Source organism: Lissotriton helveticus, chromosome 8 (genome assembly GCF_964261635.1).
Source record: "Lissotriton helveticus chromosome 8, aLisHel1.1, whole genome shotgun sequence".
Taxonomy (NCBI): domain Eukaryota; kingdom Metazoa; phylum Chordata; class Amphibia; order Caudata; family Salamandridae; genus Lissotriton; species Lissotriton helveticus.
The window spans coordinates 1238156337-1238178462 of record NC_136069.1 but is presented as its reverse complement, the minus strand read 5'-3'; the positions used below and the strand labels follow the sequence as shown (position 1 = coordinate 1238178462).

The 22126-nt window shown below is 44.0% G+C and overlaps 1 protein-coding gene across 1 annotated transcript in view; it reads left to right on the top strand.

Moving 5' to 3' along the window:
• Positions 1 to 22126, top strand: part of LOC144773280 (cohesin subunit SA-2-like) — a 550419-nt gene that overhangs the window by 291546 nt on the left and 236747 nt on the right. The window contains exons 19-20 of the mRNA XM_078658214.1: positions 16829 to 17032; positions 22038 to 22111. Of these exons, the coding sequence (XP_078514340.1) occupies positions 16829 to 17032; positions 22038 to 22111 (278 nt within the window). The remainder of the gene's footprint in view (positions 1 to 16828; positions 17033 to 22037; positions 22112 to 22126) is intronic.

Here is a 22126-nt window from a genome sequence, read left to right as displayed (position 1 = left end):
GGTCTTGTTGGTGGTCAGTTTCAGACAGTTGGTCTTCATCCAGTCAGCAGTGTTGGTCATATAGTCTGTAGACTTGTTCCGTGAGATTAATCTGAGAGCAGGGGTGGCTCATCCGTTATGGCGGAAGACTGTCGCCCCACTGCTACTACCCAGCAGAGGCAACATTAAAAAATAAAATGATTTTAATATCATTTTCTTTTTCACTGTTGCATCTGCTGGGTAGCTGAGTTGCTGGTCCGGGTCAGGCCGTCCTCCTGAACTTCAGGAGGAGGATTTGTGGACACTACTAAGTGTGCATGATGGTTTGGCCGGTTATTTTAGGCCAGCCAAACCATCACATGCACTTTGCATTTCTATACAGCTGCTGTACAGCCAGGTGGAGAAATGCCTTAGGCTCCTAGGCACTGTCTGAGCAGCAAACCAGGCTGCTCAGGACCAATACCAGCGCTTCTCTGTAATATAGAATAGTAGTCCTGGCATGAGAGAAGCACTAGGATTGGCGTATGGGAGCCTGTGCAGCGTGCACCAGCCGAAGATCGGTAGAGGAGGAAAGCTGAGTGGATGCAGCGTCAGGTAAGACGTAATTTTTTATTTTTTAATGTATATATATTTTTATGTATTGAGGCAGTGGCTCCCAAAGTGTGCGCCGCGGCACCCCGGTGCTCCATGATGTGGATCGTGGAAATTGCAGCCTGAGAAATGTTCCATCTTTTCCCCTGTGCATTGTGAGGTACGGTGCACCCGGAGTGTCTTGATTAGGCCATAGTACAAGATGAATACGAGGCAAAACGGCCTGATTCTTTTGTACATACATTGGGTCCAGATACAAGAAGTCTTGGTGTCACGCAATAGCCCTGAAAACTTATTGCAGTGTGCTTGAGATCACGACATCTTAAAGTAGATGTGCCTGGCAATGAAAGTTACTGGACCCACCAGAATTACAGTCGTATGGCTGACCCATTATTAATCTTGTAGAGACTGTGGCGGTTGTAATCAGCTGCAGACTTCTGGTGAACGATTGGTGAGAATGAGGTATAACCGCAAGATTAGGTCCTACATTTCCGATACTGCTGATTTTTCCCTACTGCTGAAGAGATCCTGATGACTTGCCGGGTAATCCCATTATATTTTAATAGTTTTTGGATGCTGACAAAGCAAAGCAGATGAATCATGGTAGAAATAGCAAGGGACACAGGCAGGCCCCCGGAGAACCTGCTTGGGTTAGGTTTATATTTTAATATCAGAGAAGCTCAGGCATGGTGGGCACATGTATTTAAAGTTCCGAAAGCCAAAATATTTCGGAAAGTAAAACGAGTCACAGAAGCACAGAAGTGCTAAAACATAAAAGCAAATAGTCACTTATTCTTGTACAAAATGTGCAGAAATGATTTCCTGACTTTTCTCATCTGTACCAGTGCATGGAAATCATGAAATGCTATTGTTGCAAAGGTGCTGAGAAGTGCCTGAAATCTCCCTACTAAGCAAAGAATTGCAGGTAGCCAGTATCAGACAGGACCTGCCCATTAAAAAAGCTTCAATTAGAACATCTGATTGCTTTTACCTGAACACATGATAAACATATTGGCATGCCAGTTGATTGCCAGGATGTAGCCTTCAGTCAATCATTTAGAGCAGTTTCCTTTGTATATATGGGATGATATAGAACAGTGGTTCGCAAAGTGTGCGCCGCGCCTCAGTCATCCCGCCCACCGGTAAAAGAATGGTGGAGAGTCACGGGCAACTGGCAATTGGGTCAAGGGAGCCACGGGTCAAAAAAGTTTGGGAACCACTGTATTGAGGGGAAGGAAGTCGGTGCAGGAGGTGATCCAGCTATTACATTTTTTTATGGCTTCTAGGAGGCGGCTGCTGTGATCGGCCCGGTGGATGTTGACGGCAGTAATCCAGTCCTTGTCCATTACGTTGTTCCAGTTTCTGGGGCTTATCTGGCGTTGGTGTTTATGTGTGTGTTATGTGTGTAGGAGTGGGACGAGGATGCTGAACTTGATGAGGGCATGGTCTGTCCAGGTGATTGTTGTGCTCTTGTTGACTAACATGTTGTGGAAAGAGGTGAGAATCTGGTCCTGGAGATAATGATGCAAGTCGGTCAGTTTACTGGTTGGAAGAAGCCTAGGTTTTTGAGTTTCTTGAGCAGCGATATCAAGTTGGGGTCAGCATGGTCTTCCAGGTGGGGTCTTCAAGGAGGATGTAGTTGTTTGCATTGAGGATGAGGGGTGCAACGAAGTCCGCAATGGAGTCAGTGAAGTTGGTTTATGGTTTCAGTGGTCTGTAGTTGAGAGTACCACTCAGAGTAACGTTGGTTGCGACATGAAGTTTGAATGACAGGTGTTACATGTTGGTGGATGGCATGCCAGAGGAGGTGGTGCAGGTGATGATGTGCTTGTAGATGATGGTGATCCCGCCTCTGGGCTTGCTAAGACTATCTTTCCTGATGATTTTGTAGATGGCAGGGATGTGCGTGGTGATGTCCAGTGCCAATGCAGGGTTAAGCCAGGTCTCTGTCTCATTTTGTTCAATCCTTCTCCTTCTTAGTTGCCTTGATTAATAATTAAGTATCTCAGGACTTGACCCAAATTGTTCTCTTTATGTTATATTTCACTATTGTAATGCCTTAATTTAGACATTTGGCTAGACAGTGTTTATTAAGGCAGACTCTGTCTATCCAGGCAGTGCAATTTACTTATCCCAAACTTCTAAGGTTGTCGGGTTGTAGCAAAAAAATACCACAAATAGGTAATGTTGAAAATGGCAATTTTATGAAATAATAATTTTGAACAAAGTGTATTTTTGTTGTAGAGTGGTACGTTTCATTTATCTGTTGAAAATAATACATTTAATTTAATAGTTTTTCTATACATGTTAAAAAGCTATATAAAGACAGGCATTAATTACTTGACTGGATGACCTAGTTATAAACGAAGTAGGTTATATGATTTTGTTAAAAGCACCTAGCAACATTAGTTGCGTTCTTTGGGCAAGACTTATCGCCAGTTAGGTTGGTTTTTGAAAAGTAGTTTTCTTGAAGACAAGAGGGATCAATAGGACCATTAGGTGTTACCCAGTATATTGTCACATGGCTCATGGGGACATTGTCGTTTTCTTTAAGTTAGAATGAGCTCTGCAGACAGTGCGTGTCTTTGTGCATGTTACTACAAGCCTTTATTTTTGCAAAGACATTCTTTGTCCATTTCACATGAGAATCATCTGCTGTGTTCACTTTCTGTCAGTTTCTGGGATTTAGTCTGAACATTGTGTACAAGGTCGATAAACAATGCCCCTTATTATTCTGTTCTGGTCCAGCCCTAGCACCTAGACAAAACATACCAATGCAGCTTTCGTTTGGAACTCATACTTTGTTTTTTGGGGGGATACATGCATAGGGAGACACACACCTGGAGAGCGTTCTTTCCCGGGAGAAGAGCGAGGTAGCACCTATGATGTAGAACTATCATCTATAGTCTAAGGTATGGGGTCTGCAGACAAAACCCAGAGATCTTCTAATATATAATAATACTGCTTCTTAGCAAGAGTAGGGAGAGTAGGCTCTATTGCCTTTTCATGATAACATCTCCTCTCATGACTTATGGACTAGCTGCTATTCTTACTGTATTTGCATTATGCATTGTCCTGCTTGTTGTGGCACGTAACTACATTTTAGAGCACGTTAGTTAAAATTAATATTTTAAACTTGTTTGTGTTTCTGTCAGATCTTATTGAGGACAAGAACAAGAGTGTGAGCGAAAGGGTGTGTCTTGCAACTGTGAGTCTTGAGAGATCCGGGAGTGCTGTGTTCTGGGGTACCTAATCACTTCTTTCTCTGTGAGTGAGTAGGGGGGCAAGTGAGACACTATAGCTAGCCTGTCCTGGACTCATGGGTACTAATGTGGTAGGATGACTCAGTCCCTATGCACTAAGGTCCCATAATCCTATGCATAGTTCTGTTCTTGGGCAGAATCCCTGCAACAGTATATTTACTGGTAACAATCCAGAACTGAAGCCTAATGGTGAACAAAACATTACCCCATACTTTAAACTTACAGCTCTACCTTTTTTTTTTTTAACAGATTTTATTGGGTTTGTTGTTTTTGCATTGTATATCATGTACCACATGTACACATTTAGGTTTTAACATTGGCGCTTTCATTTTCTACATTTGTTACATTATGCTCAACATTACATATTAAACAGGTTTGTATCGGCATTAAGCTATCTGGTAAAACAACCTCCATATATTTTACATCGCATGTGCACAAGTATACTTATTTACAATAATATTTACCCATTTTTCACCCCCCTTTAACACCTCCCACCCCAAACCTTTGACTACAGGTACATACTGTGATACATTGGCAGAGCCGTTACCATTATTTACAGTGACGTCTTTTATCATATATATTCGTATACAACCACACGTTTACTGCGTTTACATACAAGTACAGGGCATGGGCAATACATTTCATTACAGGAGGATGTTCTTTAGTTAATGCGGTCCATTTCAGTTTCCTTCAGCGCAACTAGCATGACTTCCCATTCTAACGATATCTGTATCTTACGTAACCCTCTCATTTCTTCTTTGCGCAACATTGCACTCTCTGCACTGCTCCATCTTATCATCTCTGTACTCCAATGCAAAATATTGGGGGGCTTAGTTGACTTCCACTGCATAGTTAGCGTTCTAATAGCTAATATTAATGCAAGGTCTATGAAACGGTATTGGACCTTATGTTTAGATGCATGTTTGTGCTGCCCCAATATGCATTCTTCCACGGTATCCTGTATCTCGCGTTTTGTTACACCGCCCCAGTTACGTTCCTAACCGTATTCCAGTATCCATTTATAACCGGACATGCCCTTATCATGTGCAACAGGTCTGCTCCTGCCTTCTTACATCGCGGGCAGACATGCTGTGTTTGTGGGAACATCTTATCCAACCGACTTGGGGACAAGTAAGCACGGTGCAGTACCATTGTTTGAATAAATTTGAATTTTGAGTTTCTCGATACCTTTCTGGGACGCTCTATTATGGCCGTCCATTCCCTGTCTATAATGTTCCTACCAATATCTCCCAACCAGGCAGTTTTAAATGTTTCCAAGGAGTCCCTTGTGTGGCCGCTGATACCCGTATACAACCAACGAATCAAGTGTCTACCTCTCCCCATATAATGCACCGTCTTAATTAGTTCATTGCTGGGCGATTCCATCCTCTGTGGCGCCCAGTTTTATTCACATACTGAAACAGTGCAGCGTATAGCAAGTATAAGTGAGCCGGTGCACCCGTTTCATGTATAAATGTATCGTGATCTAATAGCGTCTCGTTATTGAATAAGTCACCCACCGTGCTGATCCCCACTTCCTCCCAAGGTGCTATTCTACGTTTAGTGAGTGTACCGCTAGCCAACGGTATTCCCAGTAGTGGAATATTACTGGAATATGTAACTGGTGTATGCGTGTATCGCAGTGCCGCCTTCCAACATTTAAGCGCCGTATCCAATAATGGGGGTAGGTCTCTTGGCATTATATGTCTAGGTAATAACAAAGCATGCAGCCTCCCTTCATCAATATCCTCCTGCGTATACCCTATTTCCTGCAGGTTACGTCCCGCCACCCAGTATGACAACCACTGCAGTTGACAAGCATAATAATAGACGCGGAGGTCCGGAACTCCCAGCCCACCTGCACGGGTACTCACTTGCAGTTTTTTTAAGCTAATCCGCCTCCTACTCTTCCCCCATATCAGATCTATTAATAGAGTGTTTAGCAAGCTGAAAGTGGCCTGTGGACCATTATTGGCAAATTAGTAAAATAATACAGTAAACGGGGCAGTACCACCATTTTCGCTATCGCTATTCTCCCCATTACTGATAATGGCAATGCAGTCCAGAATGCAACGCTAGATCTTAGGGCCCTAATCGCTCTGTTAAGATTGCCATCCAGCATGTCCGCATTAGTCCTATAGATCTGGATCCCCAAATATTTAAATGTTGACTGAGCTATCTGAAGTTTTGCTACACCGAAATCTATTTCCACCACATCTACATGTTCTGTGAAGAAAAAAGCGTGCGATTTTGCACTATTGAGAGTCAAACCAGACAGCTTTTCAAACTGTGAATACGAAGCAGCTATAGGGGTTAGAGGCAATCGGAGATCTCTGATGTATATGATAATATCATCGGCGTATGCCGAGAAAAGATGTGTCACATTTCCTATTGGGATACCACATTCTAAAAAATCCTGTCTCATTTTAATAGCCAATGGTTCTAGTGCTAGAATAAAAATGAGAGGCGACAACGGACAGCCCTGTCTAGTTCCCTTATGTATCCTATACTCCTCCAATATGTGTCCACCCGTTCTGGTTCGCGCCGTTGTGGCTGTATACAGTAGGCGCAGCCAGTCCACATATCCTTTTGGAATACCAAATTTCAATAACACCTGTAACATATATTTCCAGCTTATGAAATCGAATGCCTGTCTAAGGTCCAAGGAGAGGCAACCTGCATGAGGAAACCGCTTAGGCGCTTCCGACAGCAGATAGTGTATTTTTCTAATATTTAAGGATGTGCTCCGTGCTGGTAGGAACCCAGTCTGCTCTATATGAATCAGCCGCGACAGGTATGGTAGCAGCCTGTTAGCCAGTATTTTACTTAGGATTTTATACTCTGTGGACAATAACGAAAGAGAGCGGTAGTTAGCCATATCTGTATGATCCCTTCCGGGTTTTGGCAGTGAAATCACCAATGCCTGTGCAGTGGTGAGGGGCAAGGAACCCTTATCCCAAGCTTCTGTGTACAGTGCCATTAGTTGGGGTACTAAGACGTCCGCAAACGTCGCATAAAATTCAAGGGGGAGCCCATCTGTACCAGGGGTCTTATTACGTGGTAGGCCCTTCAAGGTAACCTTAATTTCATGTGCTGTAATGGGCCCCTGTAATTCCTTCTGTGCTGTGTTCGGTAGTGTTGGGAAAGTTAGAGAGGATAGAAAGGTCTCCAGTTGATCTGGTGCAACATCTATCTCCGTTCCATATAGTGTTTCCTAAAGGCCTCATTGATCTCCCCTTGACTGGAAACCTTTGTCCCATTCTCTGTGGTAATTTCACTGATAACTACTGCAGCAGGGGTATCGCGGATCAATCTAGCCAATAGAAACTTACAGCTCTACATAATGGTATCTTGACAGATATTGAAGAATTCTGACTACCTCTCCCTGCTTGTGGGATTGTTAAACACTTACTCAGTAAAGACAATACTTTCTTTGACCATCATATAAATAGCTTATCTGGCTTTAGTTTATTTTTTTATTTCTGTTTTAGAGGCAGCTTTAGATGTCTCTTCACAGCACAAGGAAATATTATACATAAAAGAAAATACTGATACTGCATATAAGGGCTTTTGGGTCACCCCTCTTCAGCCGTTGCTTGCTTGTGTGCAAATTTCCATTTAAGATCTGTCCACAGGCAGTGAGCCAGCCCTCTTTAGCCACTGTTTTTTTTAAGTGTCATTCATATTTTGGACCATGACATCCAATCAGTATTAGGAATGTCAGGCATTGTAAGCAACAGCATTTTGCCCATTTAAAGTAGTAGCGCTCTAGACACTTTTTTCATGCCGACTATCTTAATCTTAATCAAGTAAACAGTTCTTACATAATTAGAATGTTGAAACTATAATAGTGTACTGTATATATGCAATTCAGGAGCCTGCAACTCTATTTTGGAGTATGGATTAAACAACTATGCATCCTCCACAGTTACTATTGATATATATATTGTATAGCTCTAGCGCACTTCTCATTCGCTTATTTCACACGCAATGTGCTGTTGCGTCGTTTCCGATCACCGCTCTACTTACCAACTGTACATGTTATCACAGCTCTAGGAGTTCACCTTTCTATAATTATAGATAATTTGTATTTGAACAAATTTGTATATGTTCTAGTAAAACCAATCCTCCGATGGTCATTTACTAGTGTTTCAGTGGGAGTTGAGGTTTACACTTACCCCCACAAAGGCTGGCCTGGGTATGAATGTGTCGCTTTCATAATCTCTAATCAGAACACTCCTGGACCTGCAGAAGATTCAGAAGGACTGCCCTGCTGTCTGAAGAAAGAAGACTGGACCTGCTTGCTTTGGACCCAGGATCCAGAGAAGTTACTCCAAGGGTCAGTTGGCTGACCTTCTGTTTGAGCTAAAGGGTCAAAACAAGCTTTGAGAGGCTTCCCTGCAACTGCCCTACCTGAACCCTGCTGCTGGCCTCTGCTTGATTGAGTCCTGGTTCCCAAGAGGTGTCCCTCAGGTCCTGGACCCTTGGCCGACATCAGAGTGTTCTCCTGCTTCAAAACTTATCTCCAGTTAAAAATGTAAAAATCCAGATGTTTGGTGCTCTTCACGACTACAAGTGACCTACTTGTGTCAGCAACAATTGCTGCGTCTCCGGCCAACACGAAGTTCTGATGGAGACCTACTCTTCACTCCAAACAGCGACTGCACTTGTCTCTCGCCAGTGCAAAGCTCAGGCAATGACCACTCGTTATGCTGATATCTACCCCCACCAAAGCGAAGTTCCAGCAGAGGCCACTTGCGTGGACTTGGGGCTTTGAGAAGGTAAAATCTTTACTGGGATGAACTTGGTCCATGTATCCTATCCGCGGTCCATTGTGGTGGGCCTAAACGTGTTTTTTTGACCCAGTCCAGCGCGACCAGGTAACTGCTTTTTGGCGATATATTCACCTGAAGCTTCAAAAATTCATAACTCCGGCTCTACTTATTGGATTTTCGTCATATTGGTGCTATTTTATTTATTTAAATGTTACTCTAAGTATTCTATATTGATTCAGAATTTTTTTTGTGTTGTGTTTTCACTATATTCCTGTTTGTGTGCTGCTTAAATACTTTAGTATACAAAAAAGTGATGGATGTATCTCAGCCACTGGTAATTACTCGGGCGCATCCCAGTCCATCATTATTTTGCACACCAAGCCACCTCAATTGGGAACCAGCCACATGCAAATCAGTCTTGACCCTGCTCCAGTGGGAACAGTTCAGCCCGAACTACCAGGTCAGGTTCTTCCTGAACCAGAACACAAGCAACCCAGGACAGGTTTTGGCCTAGTTAGGGCTCCACTGCCAGGTATAGCTTGGTTCTAGTGACATTGTGCACATGATGCACATCTGGGCATACCCTTGCCACTTAGGACATTACATCAAATACACAAAGGGTAATGGGAGGACACAGGATTAAACCATATCTTAGTCTCATCAGCGTTTCTTCAAGCCCTTAACAAGAGGCTGAGGCAAGTATTTTGGATGCACTACCGGCTCATAAAGGTTGACGACCCAACAACCATGAAATGTCTCCTTACTATGACATTTCTATTTGATAGGAATATTTACCAACTTTACAAGAAAACAAAGGGCATATTTACAAGCCCCTATCGCCACCACAACATCAGTTTTTAGGACGTTGTGGTGGCTATAGGGGCTTTGCCTTATTTACAAGCAGCGTTAAGCCACTTAACGTGGCTTAACGCTGCCTTGTAAATAAGGCACCCTTTCAGGCTATACATAGCAGTAAAGGGGAGGGCAATGGGTGTTGCGGTGGGCGTTCCACCGCAACACACATTGATTTTAATGCTTCCCATATTTACAAGCGTGGCGTAAATATGGGACAGCACCAAAATTAATAATTTCTCATCGTTTTTGCTGTTTCCATGTGTACTACGTTGTGCAGCACACATAGAAACAGCAAAAGGCCATTGATTGTTTATGTGGATGGAGGTGGTGTCCCTTCCTGCACATAAACAAACATTCTTAAAAAAATTACCTTTTGCAACTTCAATGTGTGCTGCATTAAGCAGCTCACATAGATGTTACAAAACGCCATTTAAAGATTGTTTATGTGCAGGGAGGGACACCTTCCTGCACATGAACATTCTTTCCCTGGAATGCAGACACTCTTGCACTATGGTGCAAGGGAGCCTGCGTTGCCGCTAGGCAGCTAAATTGAAACGCAGGGCTTCACCATATTCTTGTAAATATGGTGCAGCCCTGCGTTTCTGAAGTGGTGGCGCGCTGCGTCACTTCTATTGTACATATGCACTAAAGTGCAGTCACATCAGGGTCTGAGATTGCATAGTCAGAGTAAGTATTGTTGCTCCACCTTACTGTATTTATACTCTAAGCAATATGTTTCAGTTGAGCTAGATTCTTAAAAGGAAGTTACATTTGTGTGTTGTGTTGTAATACTTTATTCGAAAAATATATCATAAAAGTACAGGCATACAAAAATACATAAAACTATTTATCAAGTATTACAGTTTCATTAATAAAAGACATCACTAGAAACAATTTAACCCCTTCGACGCTCATGACGAGCTGGGCTCGTCATGAGGTAGCCTCCTCGCACGCTCATGACGAGCCCAGCTCGTCATGTAAAGTGCGAATCCGCAAAATCCAGCGTACGGGCGGAAATCATGCCGCACGCATGCGGTTAAGAGATAGAGGGGGGACAAGATTTAAAATTCCTTCTTAGGGTGAATCTGAACAGGCATTGGATAACAGCTTTGACCGAATAAACCAAGCGCTGGCCAAATACTTAGCGACCCCACAAACAATGTACATAGAGGAAGTGTTGGTTAAAATAATGCGCAGAGCAGATCTATGATCCCTAACTCCTAACTCCCTACGCACAGGTTTCAACCATTTTGCTCTGGCGTGCTTGTAGGCGTTCCATGCAAACAGAAAGTGGCCAAGACATTCTTCCGGACATGGACAACCTGTGCATTTTAAGTCATGCTCCCTCCTGACCTTCCACCCTTCCATGAATTTTTTGAGGGGGAGGGTACCGTATCTTAATTTCAGGAACAAAGTTCTATCTCGGGGAGTCTGGATGAAGTCCAGGAATGGCTCTAACTTTCTGAAGGGCTTATGTTCAAGAAAGTTGTTTGTCAAGGATCCCCAGCTGGAATTATTTAGATCCTAGGCCTCTACCCAATCCCAGTATAGTTTTTTAACAATTTGTTTAGATGGGGGGGAGTGAGAGGCCCAAAACTCAGCCAAACCTATAGACTTCACCAACTTATTTAGGTTGTTAAGCCACTTTATTTTGTTGGATACATTCAGACTAATTATCTCGTCCAACACTAGAGCATATTTTGCTAATTCAGGGGTCCTTCTGAGACGCACCCAGAATAGCAAAGGGCGAAGTTGAACTATTTCAGAAATCGATCTTTTACCCATGTCAAAGAATAGTGGTTTCAAAGGGGTCGAGGGAGGGAGCGAAACTATGTCTCTCATGAACTTATTCTCTGCAACTACCAATGCCTTAGTGTTCTCAGCACCCCACAGTTCAGAGCCATAAAATGCAGAGGCTAAAGCTTTCCCCTCATAAACTGCCAGGGCAGGGGCTCTTGGTCTGCTGATAGAGAGGCGCTGATTCTTTAGTATCGCTCCAGATACCCTTTTAAGATTTAGGACCATTTTATACAAGTGGGAGTCCCATCTCATGTTATTACAGAGCCTGACCCCAAGGTAGTCGAATTCGTCCACTACCTCTAAGGGGGTCCCATTCAAAGAGAGATAAGCCTTCCTAAGGTTTCTTTTGGCAGATAATACCATCAGCTTCATTTTCATGGTGTTAATCGTTAACCCACGGCCTTTACAAAAAACACTGAAGCGGTCGAGCAGTTTTTGCAGACCCTTAGGGGTCTTGGACATCAGGAGGGTATCATCCGCAAAGCGGAGTGTGGGGGTTTTCTCTCCGGCAAGGACAGGGGCGTCCGCAGGGTCCTCCCTCAAATGGTCCATCACCCCATTTATAAAGAGGGAGAACAGTGTCGGAGCCATCACACATCCCTGCCGGACCCCTCTATTGACTGGCACCCTCCGAGTCAATTGGCCCTGACCCCCCCACCGAATCCTTGCATAGTTATCTTCGTGAAGTTTGATGATAAACTGCAACAAATAACTAGGGAAACCCATATCCAGTAGGACCTCCCAGAGTTTGGCACGTGGAATAACATCGAATGCTGTTTTCAAGTCTATGAAAGCCAGGTACAAACTACCCCTGGTGATAGACACTGACTTCCAATAGACTGCACAGAACCGAAAAACCTGATCCATCGCACCAACATTACGCCTAAACCCCGCCTGAAAATGGGACAAAATGTCATCATCTATAAGCCATGACTCTGTTCGGTTTATGATGACCCTGCCAACTACCTTTTGGATGGTGTCGATTAAACTTATTGGTCTGTAGTTGGCAGGGTCCTCTCTATCACCTTTCTTGTATATAGTGATAACCTCTGCACCCTTCCAGGATTCAGGGCCGGGGTGGCCGTGCTGGATTAAGTTCATTAAACAGGCTATAAGGTCTGCCCATAGTTTGGGGTCGTACAGCAGCAAATCCCCCGGCAGGCCATCTGGGCCAGCAGCCTTCCCTGGTAATATTTTTAGAATGGCATCCTGGACTTCTCGCGGGGAAAATGGCCCTTCCTTGGTACCCATCTCCATGCAGGGCTCACTCTGAATTTCCATAGCTGGAGATGTTGTTTGACCTTCAACACTATCCTCGCAGTACAATCTTAAAAAATGGGAATACCATTGATGTTCATTTATATGATTTAAAATTGGCTCTGCCCCCCTTCTATCAAGAGCATTAATCAATTTCCAGAAAATGATAGAATTTTTCCCACAGGCTGCGGCCTTGAGCTGCTGCCAATGCTCCTCCTCCCAATCCTTCTTAGCTGATGTTATACTTCTGTCATACTCCTTTCTGGCTAGTCTCACTGCTATGGGATCCTTACTTTTTATAGCTAGCGTGATAGCTTTCCTCTTTTTCCTACAATTTGCCATGTACCAGGGGTTACTCTTAAAAGGTTTTTGGTTTAACGTGGGTATCCTCTGCTATTTTGTCTGTTAGGTTCTTATACAAGACTGGCAAGTTTGATACTGGAGAGTGAGGGGCTACTAGAGCGACGGCTGCAAGGCTACAAGTTTCAGCTATAACTAGTTCTTTAATGCTATTAAGTTTCCCCTCTTCGCACCTTACCACATTCCATGTTAACTTCCGGTTACAATTGGAGGGAAAGACCTCTTTAGTAATCATCTCTGGATTTCCACTTTTGCCGATCCCATTTACCCAGTGGATTTCCATGCATAATGGATTGTGATCACTATCTGTTGATTGCCTAACCTCCATGTCAACTAGGCTTGCCCATGATTGAGTGTCCAGAAGGATATAATCAATTTGAGATGGGCAGCCTAATCTATTGTAAGTCATTGCCCCATCTCGATCTGAGACAGTCCGCCCATTGAGAGCCCGTAGATTGTGTTCTAGGGCCAGAGCCTTCAACTGGATTGCTCTGACTGTCCATTTCTTAATGGGAGCAAGGACTAGGGGAGGTATAGTCTGCCTCCAATCATCTGAGTTGAAACCCAGTACCTCCTCATCATCCAGAGGTTCAAAAGTACAATTAAAATATCCCCCCACTAGTATTTTAGATCTAGGTGGAAGATCTGATAACCTCATATCTAGCAACTCTATTGTGGGCGAGATTAAACCACCGTGTAAGCCTCTTGCGTAAACACAAAAGAGTTCAAAGATGATACCCCCAGACGGGCTCTTTAGGGAGATGTGCAAAATGTCATTAGAATCAATTTATGGGTGGTAACAACACAGTTCAAATTCACCTTTACCCAAATATGCAGGCCACCAGAGGGGCGACCTTTCCCCACCGTGACTGCAGTAGTAAAATAAGTTGAATACCCATTTTTATATTGCGGGGTCAGGCACCAGGTTTCTTGGAACATGCATATATGGAAAGTGTTGATAAAGTCGCTCCAATCTGGGTTAACGAGATTTTTTTTTAATCCTGCTATGTTCCAAGACAGAATATTAATGGAGGTAGGGGCTACAGATAATTCCTTGATTGTGACTGGAGTACTGGGTTCCTTATCTCCTAAACCATGACTGGTAGTTCCCAAACTGGCTAAACCATCCCTGCCGATTATAGATCCTTCCCCAGGGGTAACTAGCACCTCCCTCTTTCCGATTTGTCCAGAAGAGTGGGTTGGGAGTCAGTCAACTCCCTCCAATCCACTGTAACGATTGTAACAGGGGATTAGGGGAAAATTGAATTGTGGACCAAGCCACTCCCCGTTAAACTGATTACCACCTGGGGTGGGCCTCCCTACTCTTCTTCGTACTATGTTCCAACCACCGTCCTCGCCCCCACCCCAGTTGGTAGTATTCTGATCCCTTAAGGGCTCAGACCTCATCCCCCCCCCCCATAATTAGAAACCCTCAACCAGCTCCACCTATTGTCATGATGTTCCGTAGACATGTAGAAATATGACAGGGGTTTAACCATAATCGTGGAGTTGTTGTTACATGGGGGCCCAGAGCAAATATGCTCCACCAATCGCGGGTCCTCAAATGTTACCACAATACAGTCTCCCTGTAGGCTTTTCTTATTCTCTCCTACCCATGGAGCTCTCTCCACCATAAGCATTTTATTATTAATATTAGGAGGAATATTTCTGTCTAACCGGTGACATACTTTGTTTTTGAGTGCCCAGAAAGGTTCAGAAGTGGCAGGGGCAAGCTCAGGGACACCTGTTAAAACTATCACATAGGAACAGGCGTCAGGTGGGAGACTGATGTTCCGACGTATCTTCGGTTTCTCGAGATGGGATAAAGAGGGTTTAGGGACTGGAGTGGTAAGGCCAGCTGCATTCTGGGGTTTAATAGGTACCTTAGTGGCTGGCTGATTGGTACAAATTTTACTACCCTTAGGGGTGGGAGTTTTGGGCGGGCGGGTCTTGGGGGTGGGGTTTTCCCCTACAGATTGATTCTTAGTCATGGGCGGGAGACCACGAGCGGGAGCCGGTACATTGGGAACCCTTTGGACGTGGTTATTTTTCCGCGATTTTAATTCCTGGAGAAGAGCCTGGAGCTGATGTTCTATGCCCTGCAGTCTAGTCTCCAGGGGCGAAAGTAGAGACTTGATAAGGTCGGATAGGGAGCTTTTAAATGGAGCATTCCTATCCTCCAAATTCTCTGAGGATTCGTCAAGGCTACTATCGTCAAGAATACTGACCAAACTACTATTCGAGACTGTATCATCTGGGATACCCATTGGTAAAGGGTGGGATACATACTGAGCCTTTTCTCTCCCTGTATTGAGACCCGAAGGAACCCTCCCCTCCTCGGTACTACCACTGGCGCTAGCCACATCTCCGGTGCATCCCAGCAAATCTTGATTGGCTATGTTGTCACCATTAACCTTGGGGGTTGTTCGTTTTAATTTGGGAATTGCACCTTCCAATATACCCCTTTCGGTATAGGTGTTCTCATGGTGAACAACAGCTGGAATGGATATTAAATTATTAACCACAGAGGTCGATGTTAAGAAGGTCAAGGGAGGTGGGTCCAAAAAAGTTAAATGGGTACTGGTAGTAGAGTGGGTCATAGCATCGACCTGCATAGGATGGGGATCAGAATTGCTTAAAGCTTTGATTGGGGTGCGAGCAGAGGCTATATTACCTAATGACGACCTTTTAGCGTGCGCAAGGTCCTGAGAGACCCTTCGTTCCATGAGTACTATTCCCTGGTCAATTAGGGAGTTGGTACGAAGGATCAAATTGTCCAGTGTACCTGTCAAATGTTTTTTTTTTGCACCTGCCGCGGCCTGGCTGCGGGTCTCATGGGTGGACATAGCCTTTAGCAAAAATAGCAGCTAACAATAAAATACAAAATCAGGTTGCTAACAGAATAAGGGACAAATAAACAAGGTGCTCGACGTTACTAGGACCACAATAAATACCAACTAAACAAACAAGGAGAGAATAAAAAGTAAAAAGGTGCCAGTACAAAAATCAATAGTGGGGCACGACAATAGAGATGTACTTGCTATACAGCAGACTCTAAATGAAAGGTCAATCAGGGGTCCTGGCCCAGTCCAGTCCCTACAGGGCTCGGAGGGCCACAGAGGGCCCGCCCTTTGCCCGGGCTTAGCCCCGGGCTTGGACCCGCGCGCGTCCCGCGTGCGTGTAATGGTTGCTCCTATTAAGGGATGAGAGACTGGGAGGGGGTGGGGCGAAGGGGCGGAGCGAGAAGAGAACCCAGGTGCGGCCGATGAGCTGGTACTTGGCCCCCTGGTCCTCGCAGTCCCGCTACACGCCTGTGCAATATCCTCACACCGTGGTCCCAAGGTCAGTCTGGAAAACGGCAATGTCCCAGGGCTTGCGGCAGGCAAACAGTGTCTCTAGCCTCGAGCGGCAACCGCAGAGCGGGGGCCGCGAGGCGCTGATAAGGGCGAAGGGGCGGAGCGAGAAGAGAACCCAGGTGCGGCCGATGAGCTGGTACTTGGCCCCCTGGTCCTCGCAGTCCCGCTACACGCCCGTGTAATATCCTCACACCGTGGTCCCAAGGTCAGTCTGGAAAACGGCAATGTCCCAGGGCTTGCGGCAGGCAAACCGCATCTCTAGCCTCGTGCGGCTCCCGCGGAGCGGGGCCGCGAGGCGCTGATAAGGGCGAAGCGGCGGAGCGAGAAGAGAACCCAGGTGCGGCCGATGAGCTGGTACTTGGCCCCCTGGTCCTCGCAGTCCCGCTACACGCCTGTGCAATATCCTCACACCGTGGTCCCAAGGTCAGTCTGGAAAACGGCAATGTCGCAGGGCTTGCGGCAGGCAAACAGCATCTCTAGCCTCGAGCGGCATCCTTAAAAGGAAGTTACATTTGTGATTCATTGATATTAAAATGTTTGCATTTGGTGGCTAGATTTTTTTTAATGCTTTTATTGTGTTTTTTACTTGCAGCACTTAGACGCCTTACTGAAGGAGGTGAGAAACATAGCGGAAAAGCACACTGGTGCAGAGGTGTTGGAGGCTTGTTCCCGAATGTATAATGTTTTTTACCACGAGGAGTTGGAAATATACAGCCAAGTCAGTCTTGCCATAAATGAACTGTTAAACGGAATTGTGGGAACGCTGAACCAGATGCTGGATACCTTTATGGCAGAGGTGGGTATTAAGAAGGTCCTGTTTATCTTCTAGTACACTACTTTGACAAAAATATCTAATCACTATTTTAAAATCAGAGAAATAGTATAAACCAGTGGTTTGTGCAGTGGTTTTCTAGTGAAGATATCCTAACTTGCTAATCATATTCTTTTTACATTGAAATAGAGAATGGTGTGCACTGTTTTCAAGTGTAGCGCGAGTATTATTTGGGAGAGCTACCACGTTTCTTAAGGAAAAGTTCCCAAATAATTTTTTTTTGTTCATCCGAAATAATCTCAGGTCAAGTAGAAAGGGAAAAAACGAGACAATAAATTCCATATTTTGTAGTAATTAAAAACATTACAGCTTGCCTTGTAGGATAAGTGTGCCCACTAATTGCAGAAGTGAATGTCGGATTGCAACTGGAAGGGCTCGATCATTTACAGTTGAATATGATAGCATTTTAAAAAATAAAATAGGGAGTTAGCCCAGTTAGGTGCATAATCACAGAAGGATATGGGTCAATTACAACTGGTCCTGTTTGCTCAATGGTCGATGGAACATCGAGGACCTACGAAAATTGCATGCAGGTCTGAGTGACCCACCCCCTACGCCTGTAACTTCGGGGGGGGGGGCATGAAATACTCCCCCCTTCTTCTCAAAAACTTCCCATTGCCCCGTAAGCCCTCCCCACCCACAGGTCTCTGCCATATCAAAGGATCCAATATTTAGATTGTAATAGAGATCTGCATGTGGTTTTTGACCTCTTCAGGGCCAAATCATTTATAACAGCTGGATTTAATTTCAGGACATCAGCCGTAAACTTTCACTCCAACCATGAAGTGTCTCCCCACCTAAATCTGGCAAACTTGAAATCAGTACCCTAATTGTGTTTTTAGCATTCCCTGCTCTGTCCACGATTGTTTTTTTAAAATAATGTTATTGTGGCATCGCCCTCTCTATGGGTGAATGTGAATGTGTCCTATAAAATGCTATATACTTTTCTCTTCAGGTATATGCTTTTTTAGGTCTTGTGTAGGCATCACTTGCGTTGTCTCTTTGAGACATGCTGTATTCAGGTGTGGACTTTAAGCTCCGCCCATCTTTTCAATTGGCTCCTGTTACTGTCCTTTGTAAATAGTGGCTTTTGATTCGTCAATAGGCTTAGTAGTCTATCCTTAGTACCTCCTTTTCTCATGTTGTTACCTCCCATGAGGACTGCCCCTGTTACATGTGTTGTTACTCTGGATGTTTAATTACAGTCTGTGAGCACTATTTTCCTAAATGACTTTCTCCTGCCTGCTATTGCCGGCAGGACACGCTTCCCGCAACCGCTTTTTTTTTTTTAACCAGTTCGGAAGGCCTGTGAAATTTGAGCGCAACTGACAAAACAATTCAGTTATTTCATTAATTGGCTGCTGTTGCAGGCAGGACCCGTGGTCCTACAACCACTTTTTTTTTTAACCAACGTGGCATGCCTGTGAAATTTGAGCACAACTGACAAAACAATTCAGTTATTGCAGTAATTATTCCAATCCACCACTTAGACCCCTGATGATACAATAAATGAAAATAATGGAGTTGAATTCAATTCGATGTTTAGTACAAATCACTGCGGCGATAGGACCATCAATGTCTTAATGTAGAAGAGGGGGAACATTAAGGCCCTTATCTACAGGCCAATCTCACCACTCCAAAATGCAAATACATCGAATAGCAATAAAAAAAACACTGCAGCGATCTAACCATCCATGACGTTATGTGGAACATTTAGGCCCTTTTCTACAGGCAGATCTCAGCACTCCAAAATGCAAAGACTTGGAATAGCAGTTGTAAAGTTGATGGTCTGTTTTCACTTAATTCTTTGACAGTACAATTGCAGCTTTCGGTACAGGTTAAAAGATTGTTTGCATATATGTAAATCTCTAATGCCATGCAGTAGCGTTTCATCCGACAACAGCGTAGTTTAACATGATCAAGGAAATCGAGTTGGTGCTTATGTGGACATGTGAGCTTTCCGGGAGTCAGGCTAGCAAGCACCTTTGGCATTTACTCTCATTTACAGAAAAGAGGTTCTGTCTAGTGCCCCCTCTTGTTTTTTTTTTGTTCGTGCTCCTACAACATGTCTGCAGCTCTCACACACTGCCTGCCTGCCAGCAGCGTAGAGCGTCATGCAGGAACCCATGGCGGGGGTACTGTGCATTGAAAGACCAAGATCCTGTTGCTTTTTTTTTTAGCATATACTAAGATGGTGATATTGCCCTGCTTGCAATGCTGTTTTATCAGTTGACTGTAGTTCTCCCTGCGGTGACCTTCAATATACTAAACTCCTTATTGATTGAATTTATGTGGGGTGCTGGATGACCTAGGGCCAAAATGCAATTACCACCGGACGAGAGAGGGATGGGTGCTCCTGATTTTAAAGCCTACTGTCTGGCCAGACAGCTTCAGTGGCTGTCCTACTGGTTGGCGGGCCACCACTTGGAAATAATAAGCTCTACGCAACAAATGCTGAAAATGGAGGGGCTTCACCGATTACTCCTCCCAGGAACGACAAAACCCCTTCACTTCCCACTACTGCAACAGGTCGCACTCACCTACTTTAAATGTGCTCTCCGATATATGAACTCATCCCTGATATATCTCTGATGGGTATACCCGAGCTGTTGGGTATGCTCGCAGTGACTAAACTGTTGCCCTGGGAAGACGCAGGGGTCACTACAATGGGGTATATATTCACAGAGGGTATGCTTATGTCACATCAAGACTTCACTCAGCTACATGGTTTACCACATTCTCTTTTTCACGCTACTATTATGAGGTCTCTCCGTACATATTGGACCCCACAGGGTACCAATCAGCTACACATACTCTGATTCAAACTGTACATAACATAGGCCATGGTAGGTTTATAGTTAAAAGGCTCTATAAGGGACTACATTACATGCACATATTAAGACCCCCCTAGACTTACTGCGGACTAAATGGGAGGAAGATCTTAGCCGTGCCTTACATGACAAAGAATGGTGCTTTGTCCTGGAATACCCAAGTAAGATTTCCTGCAATTCGTGATTTAAATTTAAGCAATTCTCACTTGTACACAGAGCACACATGACATCGCTGAAACTTCATACAATTTATTCTGCTGCCTCGCCCACATGCTCTAGGTGTCACCTAGATGCCGCAGATCCGTTACATTTGTTGTGGGATTGCCCAGTAATTTGAATAGCCAAATGGAATTGACTCTGCACTCAATGTGTCTCTTAGTTGTAGTCTCTTTGTATGCTTTTTCAATGATGTGGCTGGTGCTATATGTGGATCCCCTACTGAGCCACAGGGGTGACTTGAACTAATGTTGATACGTGTTTCTTGGGCCCCAAGATTCACAACCACATTAAGCACTCTTGTACCTGTACTAGGTTGATATGATTTTCAATGAAGGTTTTGTACACGTTTTTGCTTAATAACTTCTTTAATATTTCTTGAAATTTTCTTTCATTTCAATTTTCCAACATTTCATCATAATTTAAATCGTCCTGCTTTTCCATACCCGATGCATTTCGAGCATATAGCTCTTCCTCAGGGGACTGTTAATCTGAATATCTTCGTATTTTTCTCTAATAACGATTCGGCGTGTTATCTCATTCCTGTGTCCTCACTGGGGCGTGCGGCGCTCTATCCGTCCGCGTCTCTGTGACCGGCATACCGAAGATATTCAGATTAACAGTCCCCTGAGGAAGAGCTATATGCTCGAAATGCATCGGGTATGGAAAAGCAGGATGATTTAAATTATGATGAAATGTTGGAAAATTGAAATGAAAGAAAATTTCAAGAAATATTGAAGAAGTTATTAAGCAAAAACGTGTACAAAACCTTCATTGAAAATCATATCAACCTAGTACAGGTTCAAGAGTGCTTAATGTGGTTGTGAATCTTGGGGCCCAAGAAACACGTATCAACATTGCCCAGTAATTGACATCTTATTAGAAGGAGGTACGCGAACCACTGTCCACTCTCACGGGACCTGCTCACTGGGATATTGTGGAACACTGCCTCCTGGACCTCTATCTCAGGCTTAAGAGTTTTAAAGTTGCAGCTAGTTTTGTAGATTTGACGCTTCTTCTGGCCAAACAACAGCTCTCCAGACGATGAAAATCCTCAAAGGCGCCGTTGGTCTTGTGCTGGAGGGAGGAGGTCATAAGATGGAGCAAGGCTGAAAGTTATGCCTCACGGAGGGGAAAATACAGAGATGTCCATAAGCAACCTATAGCCATGGTATGGGACACTTTCTTGGAAGACTTTAAGTCCCAATTTGACCCAGAGTAACACTCATAGATTATATATCATGCCAAACCACCCTACCCCTTTCTCCCCCCCCCCCACCCCTGGTTAGACTTTTCCCATTCTTGCCATTGTTCCCCATCCCCATAGAATATAATCACACAATGTTACATCACTTCATATGGGCAGTTCCATGCAGTGGGCATCAACCCTTATGCATTGCACAATATATGGAGACATGGATCAGAGATGACATGTCGGGGATTCATGTTCGTAAAGGAACTTTTGTTTCACTTTTCGTTTGCTGATGGATAACGACACAGAGGAAATATATGCAACCACAGCTGCATTGACACTGTTGTCTAATATTGAACAATTATTACACACAGTGGATATTGACAAATGTGTAGCATGTTTGAATTTTGTAATATTATCATATGTTACTGGTGTTCATTATTTTCTAAACTACAATAAAATATGCAGAAGAGGTATTTCCACAAGTTACAGTCCACATATGGGTGCAAAATACCACCAGATATGGTAGCATAATTACCATGTTAATGGTATTAACATGGATTTAGCTATCCACTCAAAACATGGGCCTTATTGGAGTGAGTGTTAACAGCTGGCAGATGAATTGACAGATTAACTGGGTCTGGTTGTCTTTATCTGGCATCAGCAACTTATTACCTATATACCTAATTGTATGTTTGTATTCTTTTGCCTTACGTTACTTTTGCTGTAGGAAAATCCTTGCTTGGATGACACAGAAGTTCACAAAATATCCTCCATTCTGAGAAGAATAGCAGCTTTCTACAGGTAAGATATTTATTA